Source organism: Bombina bombina, chromosome 9 (genome assembly GCF_027579735.1).
Source record: "Bombina bombina isolate aBomBom1 chromosome 9, aBomBom1.pri, whole genome shotgun sequence".
Classification (NCBI taxonomy): Eukaryota; Metazoa; Chordata; class Amphibia; order Anura; family Bombinatoridae; genus Bombina; species Bombina bombina.
In genome coordinates this window covers 168320953-168341009 of record NC_069507.1, presented here as the reverse complement: position 1 = coordinate 168341009, position 20057 = coordinate 168320953, and the positions used below count along the sequence as shown (strand labels likewise).

General features: G+C 35.2%; 1 protein-coding gene across 1 annotated transcript in view; it reads right to left on the bottom strand.

Annotated features, from left to right (window-relative positions):
- The window catches only part of BTRC (beta-transducin repeat containing E3 ubiquitin protein ligase), a 559581-nt gene extending 539953 nt beyond the window's left edge, over positions 1-19628 (bottom strand). The window contains exon 1 of the mRNA XM_053692479.1: positions 19559-19628. Coding sequence (XP_053548454.1) covers positions 19559-19627 — 69 coding nt within the window. The 5' untranslated portion in view covers position 19628. The remainder of the gene's footprint in view (positions 1-19558) is intronic.
- Between the last annotated feature and the right edge of the window lie 429 nt (positions 19629-20057).

Sequence of the window (20057 nt, the reverse complement as noted above, 5' to 3'; positions counted from 1 at the left end):
CAAAAGAAAAAAATTGGGTTCAATGTCCCTTTAAGACTATTGACCCTGCACTACAGTACCGCTCAGAGCCACCAGAGAACTGCTGGTCCCGAGCAGAAACTTCTGTTGATCCAATCAGCAGTACTAGTTACACAGCTGGGTCGTGCAACTAGCACTGCTGATTTGATCAGTGATGGATTCTTCTCTGTACCTCTACTATGCATCAATAGTTTTACAAATAACCGATAATAACCGATAATAAAATGATTTGCGCTAACGAACTAGAGCATGTCAAATTTGTTGGCTATCATGGCCCTTTAAGTAATCAGTCTGAAATATTACCTTGTTAACTCTATTTTAAAATGTAAGATATTTTACCTTTCTTCAGTGAAGCCCAAGCTCCTCCCCCTATTATTTTCTGCATCCAATCAGGGTGCTAGGCCAAGAACTTTGTAGGGAGAGAAGCCTTTTGATGTTGCATGAACAGTATCACGTATCGAGTTTGCAAATGTTGCAAGATTTTTATTTTTTCTCATTCCATTGATTTATATATACACTACTCAATAGAAGAATTTATATTTAATCTTTAGATTAGGTTTGCACCTAGATCTTGTTCCCTAATTCAGTTTCCACTTAGTCTAGATACACACATCTGGTTGGATCTCTCTGACACTATTTAGGCTATTTTTCAGGCTATTTATAAATCTTTTATTTTAGGCCTTAAATACTTAAATCATAAGTACCTTTAAATTGTTAGTACATGTATTTTTTACAACTTACATGTAATAACCAGATATAACCATGATCATTATCTATATCCTAATTCCATGTCCTTAAAATACAGTCTAGAGTGTATCTTACATAACTTATATGCATCAGCTAGACACAATTATGATCAGTTTTACAAGTTTGGATTGAACTAAGATTAATGTATTGTCAAGTATTTTTTTACACATCTAATTTTTCTATATAGTCAGTATATGTTCCTGTTTATTTCAGCAATGGTGTTCTTTAGTTAATTAAGTACATGAGCACGCCTAAGTAAGAGTCAAGTTTTAATTTCCTCCTTTTAACATTTAACATATAATTTAAGGTATTTTTTGATCATATGCATTTTCTATATTCTTTTCTGTTATCCTATGATCTGAATACACTTGATATGCCGTTGCCTTTGAGTTAATTGGGGCTGTAATTATTTTGACAGTTATGTTACCATTTTATGTAAGTTTATTATTTTTTTTCTATGTCTACCAGATGCCTGTATATACACCTCTATACATTTTTCTTTATGGGGTTAAACATTGGGAGTTTGTTTTCTTTTATCACCTCCCTGGGGAGGAGCTAAGAGTTTTAAATAGATTGCACCTGCATAGGTGCAACATGTCTATGACTACAGCCTGTTTGGCTGAAACCGGTCATACCTTTTCTCACTCCCAATTGTTTATAGGAGTCTGCCTATTTTTGTATCGTTTTTAATTGGTCCTCATAAAGCTTATTTTTTATTCTTCCATAACACTCTTGTCTGTTGGAACATTTTTGGATTCCTTTGTTGTAAGATTTTTATTTGTTTGCGTTATTGTTTCCAAGGAGATTGCCGGAAATTAGGAGGGAACACAAGGCATGCTCTTCTATTTTGAATGCGCAGCTTACTCTGCTAACTACAGTGCTCTATTGCAAACTAACCAAGTATGTCTTGAACACCTCATGTTCGATTTTACATAAAGTGATATTAAACCCCAATTTTTTCTTTCATGATTAAGATAGAGCAAGCAATTTAAAGCAACTTTCTAATTTACTCCTATTATCAATTTTTCTTCGTTCTCTTGCTATCTTTATTTTTAAAAGCAGGAATGTAAGCTTAGGAGCTGGCCCGTTTCTGGTTTAGCACCCTTGGTAGTGTACATTTAGCCACCAATTAGCAAGCTCTACCAAGGTGCTGAACCAAATAAATGGTCCGGCTCCTAAGCTTACATTCGTGCTTTTCAAATGAAGAAAACAAGAGAACAAAGAAAAAAAAGTTGCTTAAAATTGCATGCTCTATCTGAATAATGAAAGAAAAAAATATACGTTTCATATCCCTTAAAGGGACACTGAGCCCAATTTTTTTCTTTTTTGATTCAGATAGAGCATGAAATGTTAAGCAACTTTCTAATTTACTCCTATTATCAAATTGTCTTCATTCTCTTGGTATCTTTATTTGAAATGCAAGAATGTAAGTTTAGATGCCGGCCTATTTTTGGCAAACAACCTAGGTTATCCTTGCTGGTTGGTGGATAAATTCATCCACCAATCAAAAACTGCTGTCCAGAGTCTGAACCAAGAAAAAATCTTAGATGCCTTCTTTTTTATATAAAGATAGCAAGAGAACGAAGAAACATTGATAGGAGTAAATTAGAAAGTTGCTTAAAATAACATGCTCTATCTGAATCACGAAAGAAAAATTTTGGGTTCAGTGTCCCTTTAAGTATGCAAACGATCCACAACATCATTGCTTGAAAAAATGTGCCTGCCTGTGATATATTTTAATTTATTAGCACATGATTCATGATTAGATTTTGTGCAGAAAATGCTATAAAATATTACTGCCTGCACACAGCTACTTCAAAATACCACCCGGTTGGCAATTTTGTCTGTGGAGAACAGTGGATTCTAAAATATTGATCTGTGGACACAGTTTGTTACAAAGTTGGCCATCATTGATTTAACTAGTGGCATAAGAACCTCGCTTTTACTGCTACTTATACCTTTTCCTATACTTAAACATATCAATATATATATAACATATAATAAATGAAGACATTTTATACTTTAGTCCAATCTTTTTTCACCAATAAAGAGGGCGCTTTACATGACCAGTTTAACTGAAATGAAAGAATTATATGATTGTGTTACCAATTATGAGATATTAAAATAATCATGTAAAAGTATAAACTTTATTTATTAAGCAATGAAAAGGGCATTTGGACAAAGTAGTAAAACTGTCATTATTACCCCAAGAGGAATAAATTGACAGCTGATGCATTCTACAAGCCCACAGCTGTGCATTCCATTAAAGTCTTGCTCCTGACTGGTATCTAATCTTGCACACAGTATATCACAAATATCGAATATATAAGCGACTTCGCTGAATGAGATACCAGAGCCAGTTGCTGGCAACTATTTCAGTGAATATAACAAACTCTTAGTTAGCCCCTTTCATCATATACACATTTTCCAGTTCATGTTGCAAAGACGTAAATATACAGAGAGCTTCTCATGTTTTCGTAATTATATTGTTAGTATTTTATTCATGTCCCAGAATTTCCGGTATGCTAATAAAAAGATACATTACAAAACAGAGTGGATAAAAACCAATGATTTCAAAAAATATATATCGGATTTGTTTTACTTAAATCAGATGTTTTTTTATTTAAATCAGATTTTTTTTTTTAAAAGGGACAGTCTACTTCAGAATTTTTATTGTTTAAAAAGATAGCTAATCCCATTATTAACCATTCCACAGTTTTGCATAATCAACACGGTTATATCAATATAAAGTGAAGATGAAAACGGAAAAAAAGCGCACTTGAACTCCCAGGATAAAAATTCCAATTTTTTTTTTATTGTGGATCCTCGTAGGGTAAAAACATGGGTCATGAAACATACAAAAAGTATTCCAGGATGATATGCAGGTTCTCACAGCGTAGCAGATTTCTCTGTTTTCGTTATATTAAAATACTTTTTACCTCTGTGATTACCTTGTATCTAAGCCTCTGCAGACTACCCCCTTATTTCAGTTCTTTTGACAGACTTGCATTTTAACCAATCATTGCCCTCTTATCCGTAACTCCACGGGCGTGAGCACAATGTTTTCTATATGGCACACATGAACTAACGACCTTTAGCTGTGGAAAAACCATCAAATGCATTCATAAAAGATATGGCCTTCTGGGTTTAGAAATTAGCATATGAGCCTACCTAGGTTTAGCTTTCAACTAAGAATACCAAGAGAACAAAGCAAATTTGATGATAAAAGTAAATTGGAAAGTTGTTTGAAATGGCATGCCCTATCAGTTTAATTTTGACTATACTGTCCCTTAAAATAAAACTTATTTTTAAGAGGTCTAGTGATAATCATGCATGTTTGTATACATTATTATGATTTATATGAACAGGATAATTGGAAAAGTCTAATAAACCAGACTTTATATGCCAGTAAGAATTATTATTTTTTTAAGATTACAATAAGGTTTCTAGTACGTTTGTCATTTAATAATTAGCCTTTTTTCATTAATCTTCTCAACTTTAAAAAGCCATAATAGTCAAAAAATAACATGCTCTAATAAGTTGCTAAAACATGTAATTTTAAGATAATTAGGCATGTGCATTCAGAGGTTTCAGATGCCTCTGAATGTGGAAAAAGGTCGCCTCTCACGGCATTCAGCTTTTTTAGAGCCAGATTCCTTCTTGTGAAATTTCAGCACACTATGAACTGTACAAATCAAAATCTTAGTATATTGCACTTTCACAAGAATAAATCCGGCTCCAAAAAAGATCTAAATACCGCAAGCGACCATCTTCGTCCACATTTGGAGGCATCTGAAACCTCTGAATGCACATATCTACAAATAATCATACACGACTGTGTGTTTAACCCCCACAAAGGTGTTTAATATATAGTAGAAATACCACTGGAGACCCACAGAGCACTGCTGGTCCCAAGCAGAAAACACCAATTATCCAATCAGCAGCACTAGTCACATGACTCAATGTCTAGCTAGCACTGCTGATTGTTTCAACAGTGATTTCCGCTTGGGACGCCCTTTGCAGGGGTTAAACGCATAGTGGCAATAGTAGAGCTGTGCATTCTGCAGTTTCGTTCACTGCTGAATGCGTAAGTAGGAGGCTGATTTAGAGATTCGGCTCTTTTCGAAGCCGAATATTCTTTTGTGCAAGTGAAACACACTAAGATCTGTGCAAATCCACAAGCATAAATCAGACACTAAAAAAATAGCTGACGTCCACAAGCGGCCACCTACTTCCATATTCAGCAGCTAACGAAGCTGCCGAATGCCCATGTATCAGTATAACAGAAAAGATCCTGTGGTGTGTAACTTCAGCCCTCAAACTATTGCTTGTATACAGGTGAATCTATCAAGTTCATTGGTAGATCTGTTAATTACTTAATATGGATAATAAATATGTTCTATCATTAAAATGATGATTATGTTTATTGCCATAAGCTCCGGTTTATGGTAAACAAATTGCTCCAGAATTATTATTATTTTTTTACAACAAAGAGGGTCATGTTTGTTTTTTTGGTAAGTGTTTAAGACTCGCAATTAAAAATAGGACTTCCGGCTTTCAAATATGAAATTTCACGGCAATCTTCAATGATTGTTGTAAACTTGGGCGAGCCTTAAGAAGCCACGCCTTTAAATATAGTTCAAATGGATTCCTCAGGTGATAGGTTAATAAATGGTCTAGCTCATTGTAGCCAATATGGTGAGGTGAAATGGAGAAAATAAGAGCTCAATATAAAATTACAAACATTCCCAAAGAACTATGTTCTCAGATGCTTTTTTATTCAATTTGTTCATTCGAAGTATAGAACACTTTGATATGCACGTTGACGAGATTATTATTTACAAGCAACAAAATAAGTCTGGCACTTTAAAGACAATATTTAGACACAGCAAAGAGTAGTACTGTAGTAACATAGTGGGTCTAGTATGGGGTTGCTGTTTAGGTGCATGGCTTTGACTTAAAGGGACAGTCTAGGCCAAAATAAACTTTCATGATTCAGATAGAGCATGTAATTTTAAACAATTTTCCAATTTACTTTTATCACCAATTTTGCTTTGTTCTCTTGGTATGCTTAGTTGAAAGCTTAACCTAGGAGGTTCATATGCTAATTTCTTAGACTCTTTCAGATTGCATTTTAACAGTTTTTCACCACTAGAGGGTGTTAGTTCACATATTTCATATAGATAACACTGTGCTCGTGCACGAGAAGTTATCTGGGAGCAGGCACTGATTGGCTAGACTGCAAGTCTGTCAAATGAACTGAAAAAAGGGGCAGTCTGCAGAGGCTTAGATACAAGATAATCACAGAGGTTAAAAGTATATTATTATAAATGTGTTAGTTATACAAAACTGGGGAATGGTTAATAAAGGGATTATCTATCTTTTAAAACAATAAAAATTCTGGTGTAGACTGTCCCTTTAAGAACTGACTTGCTTTGACTGCCCTCCAAACGCACTCTGCAATGGATCACTGTGGTAATGTCTCAAGAGTGTCTGCAGCCAACCCAGAGGCAACATAGGAGTAACATTTAGACAGCAGTGAAAAGTACCAGCAAACAACAGAAGATTTCAAGACAACAATTCTTTAAATTTTAAAAATCAGTGACTTTGTACATTGTTAGTAAGTTAAAATGGAACTTGAAAGTAACTTTAAAGGGATACGAAAGTCAAAATTAAACTTGCCTGATTCAGATAGAGCATGTCACTTTAAGACACTTTTAAATTCACTTCAATTTTCAAATGTGCTTCATTCTCTTGGTATCCCTTGTTGAAAAAGAATATGCACATATCCTACACTAGTGGGAGCTGGCTGCTGATTGGTGCCTGCACACATTTGTCTCTTGTGATTGGCTTACTAGATGTGTTCAGCTGGCTACCAGTAGTGCAATGCTGTTCCGTCAGCAAAGTTAAAGTTGTTTAACGTATGTTCTATCTAAATAACAAAATTGTTGGGATTTCCTGTCCCTTGAACCACTGTCACTCCACTGATTCATGACATAAATTGCAAGGAACAAAAAGAATACTGTCTTTATAGTTTCTGTGGTACATACTTTTTGGAAAAACTGTCTATCATGATTCAGATAGAGAATACAATTTTAAACAACTTTCTAATTTACTTCTATTATCTAATTTGTTTCATTCTCTTGGTATCATTTGTTGAAGGAGCAGCAAGGTTTCTAACTGAACACATTGGTGAGCCAATCACTATATATATATATATATATATATATATATATATACACATACACACACATAAACACATACATACATACACACAGCCTCCAATCAACAGCTAGAACCTAGGTTCTCTGCTGCTTCTGAGCTTGCCTAGATAAACCTTTCAGCAAATGATAACAAGAGAAGGAAGCAAATTAAATTATAGAAGTAAATTAGAAAGTTGTTTAAAATTGTATTCTCTATCTGAATCATGAAAGAGAAATTTTGGGTTTCATGTCCCTTTAAACAACATAATTTTAATCAACAATGTAGTGTGGTTTGTGTGTAGTATTCTGCAGCCTCTCACCTGAAAACACAAGTATATTTTTTATTCTTTACATTTATCAAACGTAGAATATAGAAAACACTCAAACAGATATACAGAAGTCTATAGTGTCTCATCATAAAATTTTATATTTACTTGAAATGTCATACGTCTATAAATGGCACTACTACAATTTTTTCCAACTGGTTTTAAAGTGCAAGATGACATTTAAACTTAGTTTTACATTGTGACAGAAATATATTTGATTACAAAGTCTTAAATGGATATTTTATTATTCAGTTTCGAAATGAAATACTCATTTATCAGAATAAAAATACACTGCTAACGAGATTATCATTCAGCCAAAGTATTCTTGTCTCGTTTCTACCAAACACTACAGCACTTATACATACAGTATTTCTGTCATGCATTTGTTCTGCAGTTAACATGGTGAAAATATGTGATATGCTGTGAACAAATATACATGGTTATCTAATCCCATGGATATAGCACTTAGAAATCTTAACATCATCTCTACTCAAATCCGCGACAGGTGCGCTTTCCAAACTCGAGACGAAAGTCTGGCAATCTTCCAAAAAGATGGCAATATACATTTTAAACAATAATTCAGCTAAATACAGAGAGCAAACACATATGTACAGCTGGTGATGAAATATATCTGTAATGTCTGTGGTTATGCCTTTTAAATAAATAAACAAGCATCAATGGATAAATATATTTCTATGTCTGTTTTTATTTAAACTATATCACTTGAGATATATTAAAAAAAAAATCTCAGTGTCCATCATAATAATTTAAAGTGACATAAAATTTATTTTTATATATGCATATAATATCTATGAGCAGTTAAAGTGATTGTAAAAGTTTAAGGAATTAAAGTGGTCAAGTCCGGGGTTGTGCTTATCATTTTACAATAAGTTAGATATAATTAGTATGAGGTTCATTCATGAAATCATAGGAAAATGCAATAAAAAGTTTTATTTTTCACGATCTGAATGCGCTCCGTTTCAGCATTACAATCCGCCCATCACAGTGCCTTTATTGACAGTTTTTCTCTTCAATCTTCGGTTTACCCCCGTCGCGTCCAGCCCCTTTTCTGTTTCGTCATTGAAACAATATGCGCATGCGTGTAATTGAATAGCGAGTCATCATCGGCATGCTCGTTCATGTTACGTGCATGCGTTCTCCGCTGTCATATTTTTTTGATACATTGCATCGGTATCATCGGTCTCCCGCATCCTAGAAAAATAGCAGCGATCTCTAAGAACAGGTACAAATGAATACGCTGCTCATCTAACCCACGGTTTGTAATACTTTTGGATTCATTACGGCCGTAAATGAAAACGCATGCGCTGTTTAGATGTGGCTACGCATGCGCATTTAGAGACAACACACGGGTGCACGAGCGTAGTCCGTTTGAAAGACAGATTGCGACGTCATAACAGCTGAATAAGGAAGTGCTGTATGGGCGGAGATTAGAGCGATAACGGAGGTACATTATAATAACTCTTTATTTGCAAACGATCCGTTATTTAGAGATATAAAGTGAGCGACTACAGTGTTTATACTATAAGCTTCAAAATGATGTATTATGAAACCCAAAAATTGACCTTCACTTTAAAGCCCAGTATCTAAAAAAAACTCTTTAAAATAGGGCACTTTAATTCATTAAACTTTACAAAGTCATTTAAAAAATTTTTTTTGTATTTTGCATATCAATGACAAATCCGGCTCCCTCCAATCATTGCATGCCCCATGAGCTGGACGCCAATGGGGGCACATAATGTTTGGAGGAAGCCAGATTTGTCATCAATCTGCAATATACAGAAGGTGATGCAGGCGGAAAAATTGGCGGTCTGTTTACCATAACACAAAGGTAAGTATTTTAAAAAAAGTGTTTGTAAAGTCTAATTAATTAAAAGTGCCCCTGTTTTTAAAGGAATAGTTTAGTCAAAATTAAACTTTCATGATTCAGATAGAGCATGCAATTTTAAGCAACTTTCCTCCTATTACTATTATTACTCCTATAATAAAATTGTTTTCATTCTCTTGGTATCTTTATTTGAAAAAGCAAGAATGTAAGCATAGGAGCCGGCAAATTTATGGTTCAGAACCTAGGTAGCACTTTTTGATTGGTGTCTAAATGTAGCCACCAATCAGCAAGCACTACCCAGGTCCTGAACCAAAAATGGGCAGGTTCCCAAACTTACTTTCAAATAAAGATAGCAAGAGAACAAAGAAAAAGTGATAATAGGAGTAAATTAGAAAGTTGCTTAAAATTGTATGCTTTATCCGAATCATGAAAGTGTAATTTTGACTATACTATTCCTTTAAGAGTATTTTTAGATACTGGGCTTTAATTCCTTAAACTTTACAATCACTTTAAAAGGACATGAAACCCAAAATGTTTCTTTCATGATTCAAATAGAGAATACAATTTTTAACAACTTTCAAATTTACTTCTATTATTTAATTGCTTCCTTCTCTTGTTCTCCTTTGCTGAAAGGTTTATCTTGTTAAGCTCAGGAGCAGCGAAAAACCTAGGTTCTAGCTGCTGATAGGTGGCTGCATATATATATACCGATTGTCATTGGCTCACCCATGTGTTGATTTAGAAACCAGTGGTGCATTGCTGCTCCTTCAACCAATAATACCAATAAAATGAAACAAATTAGATAATAGAAGTAAACTAGAAAGTTGTTTAAAATTGTATTCTCCATCTGAATTATGAAAGAAAAAATTTGGATTTCATGTCCCTTTAAGTAATACATTGCTAAAGATCTGCATTCAAAATAAATGCTTTAAAATATTTAAATTAATTTTGTTAACCACATTGTTACAGTCCAGGGACATATAACTTAAAAGGCTACTTATCTTTTCTGCTGAGGTAAATTAGGGATATATAGAAATCAGATACTGCGCTGATCAAGCAAATACTGTATGGAATTTAGCAGGAATTTAAGGGACAGTCTAGTCAAAATTTAACTTTTATGATTCAGATAGGGCATGCAATTTTAAACAACTTTCGAATTTACTTTAATCAAATTTGCTGTGTTCCCTTGAAGGTATTTTTGAAAATCTAAACCTAGGTAAGCTCAAAGTGATTTCTAAAACCGTTGAAAACTGCCTCTTAGCTCAAAGCATTTTGAAAGGTTTTCACAGTTAGACAGTATTAGTTCATGTGTGCCATATGTATAATATTGTTCTCACTCCCGTGGAGTTATTTAGGAGTCTGCACTGATTTGCTAAACTGCATGTTTGTCAAAAGCACTGAGATAAGGGGGCAGTCTGCAGAGTCTTAGATACAAGGTAATCACAGAGGTAAAAGTGTATTAATATAACTGTGTTGGTTATGCTAAACTGGGGAATGGGTAATAAGGGGATTATCTCTCTTTTTTTTATTTCTTTTTTATTTTTATTTAGTCTTTTTATTGGGGTTTTACAACAACAATACAATACAATACAAGGTTACATATATATTGTACATACAGAAGGAATATGCTAGCCAGATGAACAAACTATCCAATACAGAGTATCTTGTACACTACAATATGTCAATAGGATATACTACTCAAAGCTAATGAGTGGCTGTAAGTAACCAAACTAACATTTTTGAATACCAACCTCGTTTATATATTAAAAGAGTACCTCCCAACATAAGATGAAGCCACTCTTGGATTCAATAAATGTAGAAATTGCATAATGGGAGCTATATAATTTAAAATATGTCTGTCACTTGCAAGCTTAGTCTGTAGAAGGCACCTCAAATCTGCTTTGGTAACTCTGCAACTATATATCTGCAGTGCCCCACTCGTGGGGCATGCAGAAATAGGGCAATCTCGCAATTTTGAGCGAGACTGCGGCAGAGAGAAGGCCATAACGACCAGCATCATACAGGGTACGGTGCTGGTCATTAAGGGGTTAATATAACTCAGATTTTTCAACCTTTATTATTATTTTTAACTCTTCCGCTGCTAAGCCTTTTTTCATCCCAGTGTTGAGCCAATTTTGAGCTTTTTGTGCAGACATTTTTTTTATGTATATAATGTAACATCCTCAAGCAAATTTCCAAGTGTTTTTTTCTTTTGTTTGTTTTTTACTTTTAAATAAAATTAAAAAAAATCTGCGTGGCATTACTGCTCCAGGAGCACCACCATTTGAAAGAGTAGACAATTCTCTTTTAAATGCTGAGGCCTCTATTTATCAAAGTCTGGCGGACCTGATCCGACAGTGCGGATCAGGTCCGCCAGACCTCGCTGAATACGGAGAGCAATACGCTCTCCGTATTCAGCATTGCACAAGCAGCTCACAAGAGCTGCTGGTGCAACACCGCCCCCTGCAAACTTGCGGCCAATGGGCCGCCAGCAGGGAGGTGTCAATCAACCCGATCATACTCAATCGGGTTGAATTCCAGCGATGTCTGTCCGCCTGCTCAGAACAGGCGGACAGGTTATGGAGCAGCGGTCTTTGTGACCACTGCTGTTTCTGGCGAGTCTGCAGGTAATTCAGTCCATTTAAATATTTAATTTATATCTATTAATAGTTTAAGGATAGGGAAGATAAATGTTCTGTTCTACATAGAAGCAAGTTGCAAGTTTTGGAATTAAGATATACTGTATGTTCTCAGTATCACTTACCTTTATGATGGCATGGTGTCTAATAGTTAAAATTATGAAACATATCTAAATAAATAAATGCCCTAAAAGGCAAGAGTTCTGTAAATTACATCTTAAAGGGATGATTCAGATAGAGCATGCAATTTTAAGCAACTTTCTAATTTACTCCTATTATAACATTTTCTTAATTCTCTTGGTATCTTTATTTGAAAAGCAAGAATGTAAGTTTAGATGACGGCCCATTTTTGGTGAACAACCTGGGTTGTTCTTGCTGATTGGTGGATAAATTCACCCACCAATAAAGAAGTGCTGTCCAGGGTCTGAAACAAAAATTAGCTGGCTCCTAAGCTTAGATGCCTTCTTTTTCAAATAAAGATAGCAAGAGAACGAAGAAAATTTGATAATAGGAGTAACTTAGAAAGTTGCTTAAAATTGCATGCTCTATTTGAATCACGTAATAAAAAAAATTGGGTTCAGTGTCCCTTTAAGAGGCCACTAGGTGTGTAAAGCTTAGGGAATGTAATATAAATTATGAACACATTAGTCCAATATAATGTATCACAATCTACTAAACCCAATATTCTCTTTGGAACAAATATGGCAAAAACTCATTTTACAGCAATTTTCTGGTTCTATACTTAGTACCTCCCTTAAATTACTTTTGTTGCTTTATAAACAGGTGTGACCAAATGGTAGACCCCAGTGCTGACCAGTAGATGATAGGACTATTGTGTGATTTCCCCTATCCCTATAAAATGATTTTTGCACATTTTAACAGTGTTCCCAACAGAAAATGTTGCCAGCCAAGTGGCCTTAAGAAGTAGCAGGGTGTGCGGGCTGTATAATATTTTCTATTATATCATTTTCTGCTATCCAAAGCACAAATAGATTGCATAATTTAACATAAATGAATTTAAATGGATCATGTCCGTCCGCACTTTCATAAATTGGCCCCATAATTTTCAGCTGCATATGTACATATGCTAATGGTAGTATATTAGAAACATTTTTGCAATATACTTCCATTAGCAAAAAATGACATTACTGTTTTCAGCTGCATACACATAATGCCAAGGCACCAGTATGCAAATACTACACTTTTTTAAAGAGTTAGCAGTAACTTATATGACACTAATGCTGACCTCCCAAGCACAATACACAACACCAACAACCTGAGCTTTAAAGGGACATGAAACCCAAACATTTCTTTCATGATTTAGGTAGAACATACAATTTTAACCTTTTATAGTCGTTACGCCATTCTATTCCGTCATAATTACACTGGGCTTTAGTGCCGTTAGGAGGAAATAGAACATCATAACCATTGGCTGTCCTAAAGCCAACAGCGCTTCCATGATATGATCGCGGTCTGGAAGGCGTGCCTAGCCTCACAGGGACGCCCCCCCTGACCCGATCCCATCGTTGAAATCTCGCTATCACGTGCACGATCGCAGGATTTCAATTTGTTTACATCGGAACGTTGTTTCGATGTAGACAAATTATCCTTGTCATCAAAGGGTTAAACAACTTTCCAGTTTACTTCTATTATCAAATTTCCTTCATTCTCTTGGTATCATTTGTTAAAGGAGCAGCAATGCACTACTGGTTTCTAAATGAACACATGGATGAGCCAATGACAATCAGTATATATATGCTGCCACCAATCAGCAGCTAGAACCTAGGTTCTTTGCTGCTTCTGAGCTTTCCTAGATAAACCTTTCAGCAAAAGTTAACAAGAGAAGGAAGCAAATTAAATAACAGAAGTAAATTGGAAAGTTGTTTAAAATTGTATGTTATGTCTAAATCATGAACGTCTTACAGCATTAATACTGGGCTCTCACAGCATATGTGCATATGCCACTCAAAAACAACTTTTACTAAAAGCATTTTTTGCTAATGGAAATATTGCAAACATGTTTCTATGTAAAAATGAAATGCACCCATTTAATTTTGATCTCTCTATCCCTTTAATGGCAGAAATTGCAATTTTTTACATTAGCAAGTAATAGATCTAATTATTGCCTATACTATTATATCTAAGGGTCATTTGTGAGATGTCAAATCACAGTGTCTTTGTGCAATATTTCTGAGCTCAATTTTCCTTTCTCAAAAATAAATGCTTGGAGAGAGAGAGAGAGAGAGAGAGAGAGAGAGAGAGAGAGAGAGAGAGAGAGAGAGAGAGAGAGAGAGCAAGAGAGAGAGAGAGAGAGCAAGAGAGAGAGAGAGAGAGAGGAATATTCAATATTATTAGTAAAAATGGAATAGTAGTGGACCTAAAATGTCATAGCAAAAAAATACTAAATAAATATCAGACATACACCTTGAAATAAAATTAGGACAGTTGGCAAATAAGAATGGCAAATGGAAAGTGTCAAAGTGATAAAAAAAAACTAATATGTAGGTATCCAACAGTGAGGAACTGCCATACTGTTTTGCCATTGGCCCAATATCTACTTCCAATTATAAGATTTAAAGGGACACTAAACCCAAAATCTTTCATGATTGAGATAGAGAAAACAATTTTAAACAACATTCCAATTTACTTCTATTATCTAATTTGCTTCATTCTTTAGATATCCTTTTTAGAAGAAATAGCAATGCACATGGGTGAGCCAATCACACAAGGCATCTGTGTGCAGCCACCAATCAGCAGCTACTAAGCCTATATAGATATGCTTTTCAACAAAGGATGACAGGAAAATGAAGCAAATTATATAATAGAAGTAAATTAGAAGGTTGTTTAAAAATGCAAGCTCTTTCTAAATCATGAAAGAAAAAATGTGGGTTTCATGTCCCTTTAAATGGACATTAAACTACACATAGTTCTATTATGCATATGACAGAGCATTATTTAAACAGGTTAAAGGTAATCTTTAAATTAAAAAGGTTATAGTGACATTAAACACAAAATACATTTTATGCATCTCCCGTTAAATATGAGTGCTGCCATTTTAGAACCTAGGTTTTACTGCAGGTATATAAAGGAGAGTTATTGCACATGTGCAAATAGGTCAGCACTGGAAAGCTTGACTTCAAAATGGCGGCACTCATGACTAGCGGGAGACGGGGATAACCTCAATACTATGCTTAAAAAAAAATTATTTAGTGTTTAACCCCTTAATGACCACAGCACTTTTCTATTTTTTGTCCGTTTGGGACCAAGGCTATTTTTACATTTCTGCGGTGTTTGTGTTTAACTGTAATTTTCCTCTTACTCATTTACTGTACCCACACATATTATATACCGTTTTTCTCGCCATTAAATGGACTTTCTAAAGATACCATTATTTTCATCATATCTTATAATTTACTATAAAAAAAATTATAAAATATGAGGAAAAAATTGAAAAAAACACACTTTTTCTAACTTTGACCCCCAAAATCTGTTACACATCTACAACCACCAAAAAACACCCATGCTAAATAGTTTCTAAATTTTGTCCTGAGTTTAGAAATACCCAATGTTTACATCTTCTTTGCTTTTTTTTATAAGTTATAGGGCCATAAATACAAGTAGCACTTTGCTATTTCCAAACCATTATTTTTCAAAATTAGCGCTAGTTACATTAGAACACTAATATCTTTCAGGAATCTCTGAATATTCCTTGACATGTATATATTTTTTTTTAGTAGACATCCCAAAGTATTGATCTAGGCCCATTTTGGTATATTTCATGACACCATTTCACCGCCAAATGCGATTAAATACAAAAAAATGTTCACTTTTTCACTAATTTTTTCACAAACTTTTGGTTTCTCACTGAAATTATTTACAAACAGCTTGTGCAATTATGGCTTAAATTATTTTAAATTAATCTCTGGGATCCCCTTTGTTCAGAAATAGCAGACATATATGGCTTTGGCGTTGCTTTTTGGTAATTAGAAGGCTGCTAAATGCCACTGCGCACTACACGTGTATTATGCCCAGCAGTGAAGGGGTTAATTAGGGAGCATGTAGGGAGCTTTTAGGGGCAATTTTAGCTTTAGTATAGTGTAGTAGACAACCCCAAGTATTGATCTAGGCCCATTTTGGTATATTTCATGCCACCATTTCACCGCCAAATGCGATCAAATAAAAAAAAACTTGCTTTGTGGTAATCAGAAGGCCGCCAAATGCCGCTGCGCATCACACGTGTATTATGGCTAGCAGTGATGGGGTTAATTATGTAGCTTGTAGGGAGCTTGCAGGGTTAATTTTAGCTTTAGTTTAGAGCTCAGCCTCCCACCTAAAACATCAGACCCCCTGATCCCTCCCAAACAGCTCTCTTCCCTCCCCCACCCCACAATTGTCCCTGCCATCTTAAGTACTGGCAGAAACTCTGCCAGTACTAAAATAAAAGCTATATTGGGGCTTTTTTTTGTTTTTTTTTGGCATATTTACATATGCTGCTGTGTAGGATCCCCCCTTAGCCCCCAACCTCACTGATCCCCCACCAAACAGCTTTCTAACCCACCCCCTCTGCCTTAATGGGCGCCATCTTGGGTACTGGCAGCTGTCTGCCAGTACCCAGTTTAGTAACAAAAGTATGTTTATTCGTTTTTTCATAGCCCTTTTCTGTAGTGTAGCTCCCCCCCCCCCCAGACCAACCCCCCACCCCTTCCAGAACCCTTAGATCATAATTTATTTAGTTAAATGTTTTTTTTTTTTACTATTCTTTACTTAACTTTTGCTGCAGTGTAGCGGTTCCCTCCCGCTCCCACCCCGTGCACGCGCCCGCCCGCCGCCCCCTGTGCACGCGCGCGCTCCCGTGCGCGCCCCCGCCTGTCCCGCCCCCGATCCCGCCCCCCTCTCCTTCATCCGGCACACCGATGGCCGCCCACCCGCCTCCCAGACTTGCTCCCACCCACCAACGATACCGGCCACCGATGTCCGGTGCAGAGAGGGCCACAGAGTGGCTCTCTCTGCATCGGATGGCCAAGGGGGGTTATTGCAGGATGCCTCCATATCGAGGCATCACTGCAATAACCGGAAAGCAGCTGGAAGCGAGCAGGATCGCTTCCAGCTGCTTTCCAGACCAAGGACGTACGCCACACGTCCTCGGTCATTAACTGACTTTTTTTTGAGGACGTGTGGCGTACGTCCTTGGTCGTTAAGGGGTTAATGTCCCATTATAAGCTGTTTACTTTGAAACTACACTAGTGCTCTGTAGGACAGAAGCTCACTAGCTGATAAAGAAGACTCACGTATCTTCATTGGTTGATACTGACACAGCCCACAAAGAACAGAACAAAAAAAGCTTTATTTTTAACCAGAGATACATACATTTTCAAGCAAACTAATACATATAAAAAAATACTCTTTCAGATGAAACAAAAATAACTTTAATGTTCCATCTAAGGGATATTGGATTGCAAAAATGACAAACTTATTTTGCAGATCATGTCATTTTTGTACTATACACACAAGAACGTTATGCAGTGTTCTCCACAGAAAATTTTGCCAGCGTGGTGGCATTATCAAGTAGCCGGGTGGGGGCATTGTAATATTTGTATTATCATATAATTTTCAGCTATCCAAAGCACAAATTAATTGCATAATTTAACATAAATGTATTTTTTTAATAATTTGTGGAATAAAAGTTTAACATTTTTAATATTAGCTAATTAGCTTAATATTGGCTAAAATGTTAACCAGGTGATCAGTAAAATCAGCTGGGTGGTTTATCATTGGAACAAATAAAGGGGACTTTTAGTCATGAAGTATAAATACTTCATGCTGAAAGCTCCTTTGTTTGCAGCGTTCGCCGCACTGAGCTGCTAAGGCAGTCCACGGCAGAACGCTATTTGGCTGAGAGGAGACGTTTCTACCTCTTAGCCAATAGCTGTGCGGGAAATCCATCGCCAAGCCGGATTTCCCGCACAACTATTGGCTAAGAGGTAGAAACGTCACCTCTTAACCAAATAGCGTTCTGCCGCGGGCTGCCTTGGCAGCCCAGTGCAGCAAATGCTGCAAACAAGTAAAGGAGCTTTCCGCATGAAGTATTTTATACTTCATGACTGAAAGTACCCTTTATTTGTTCCAATATATATATATATATATACACATACACACACACACACACTGTATATATACACACACGCACATACACATAAGCAATTGATAAATGAAATAACTGTGTCCAACATCTATAAAATTTTGCAACAATGTTAATAATAAATAAAGTAACTAAACCTGTAAAATATTATAAATGTGAAACTGTTCATGTAAAAATGCTTACAAATAGAACTTCATTTTACTAACACTGTGGAATTCTCAGTGTAGGTTTTTATAGACCTTGGACAGGAATCTTGTATTCTTTAGCTGCAAGAAAGCATGGTAAATGTTACTTTCTTTAAAGTACAAACTTAAAGTAATTTGATTTCCTATTATTAAAATGAATTAATTTATTTATTTTTTGGGGCATATATAATATTTCTAGACCAACAGAAAATATTTCAATGTTATAAATGCACAAGCTTTAATACTTACTGGGAGTTGCTAAAACAATTTCTAGTAACAGTAGTTTATATAAATTGTCTGTTAATTAAGTCTGAATGCTATCGTTTCATATAAGTGGATTCCGAAAATAAAACGTTCACTGTTAAATGATTGTACTTAAGATAGTAAAAGGCTATAACAATTGATTACACTTTAAACAAAGATTCTACTTTGTAATTAAAACGCTAGTCTGAAAATGCAACTAAATGAAGAATCACATTTAATTTGTAAATTGACATTATCTTTATTCTGTGTTCATGTTTTTTTTTATCAAACTGGAGATAAAATCTGTTGATATATATTTTTAAATCAAAATAACAAATATGATGCTTTCTGACAAAAAAAAAAAAGAATTAAGCATGAACGTAATTGTTACAAAGAGCAATTTAAAAAATACAAATAAAAAATATTAAGTCACAAAAGTCATCAACTGTAAAAGATAATTAAAGAAAAAATGATGTGCATTAAATGTGAATATAATTATTATCACAGTAGTTAAGTGATGGATGTTTCTCCACAAACCTCCCACATTTACAGTATATTACCCTAAAGGAATCAGGGAGATCTCACTCACTTCTGTATATGCACATATAATTGGCAGCAACACAATTCTCTCAGATTCTTATATTATCCCAAGGAGTTAATTTATTATTATATGTAAAGCTTCCTTATATTTTTGAAGCTCTACAGAATACCATCAAAATTGGAAAGATTTTTCTCACTGAAAAATGAATTGGATCTTTGTAAATTGGGGACAAAAAAAAACAACTCTAAATCCCAATGAATTATGATGAAGTTTACTACAGTAACTGTGATTAGCAGAAATTAGAACTGCACAATGCAACACCTTTATGACCATTGCTTTTTATTTGATATTACTTCTACATTTTTGTTGATTGCATCAAAAACAACACCAGACCACATATAAGAAACAATTGAAAGGCAAATCTAGTAAAAGTCAGATATTACAGACTGAGGTGCAGCAGGAGATTAGTTAAATGTATCCTTAACCCCTGGCTGCCAGACAGGATTGGTACGCAATGCGCTGCAGTCTTCACTTGCAGACAAGGGGTTGATGCTCTGCACATAAAATGCACGTCAAATCCGTAGCTGAGCACACAAGGCAATGTCGCACATCGCAGGACCATTGATCACAGAAATATCAGCAGAATAAAAAAGCGACATAATTAATGTTACCTTTTTATAAGATGCCATCACCCCACTGCACCCTGTCACATAGATGTACTTCCTCATCTGATGACACATTGATCACATGGTTCCCTCAACCAAAAAATCTACGGTGGCCCGAAAGATACAAATCTCATTGTGTGTCAAAGGTAAGCCTAGTTCAGTCAATGTAAATAGCAGGTAAACAAACATAACATAAATGTATGCATTGAAATATTTCAGTAAATTATCAAATATTATTGCTTTCATTATTCCAGATGATAATACAGGGACAGTACAATTGTATCTTAAACATGGATTACAACTGTAATAATACCCAAAACTGGTAGTCTTCCATTTTCAGATATTGAGTCACATGATTTGGAGCCTATTCTCCAAATCAAGATCTCAAAATGAAAGGAAGACCAAAATAGTGACAGCTAAGTTTCATTTAAAAAGTAAAATGAAGTAAAAACAATTTTTGCTTGTAAATGCAATTAAAGTGGAACCAAAGTTTTATATATTTCTA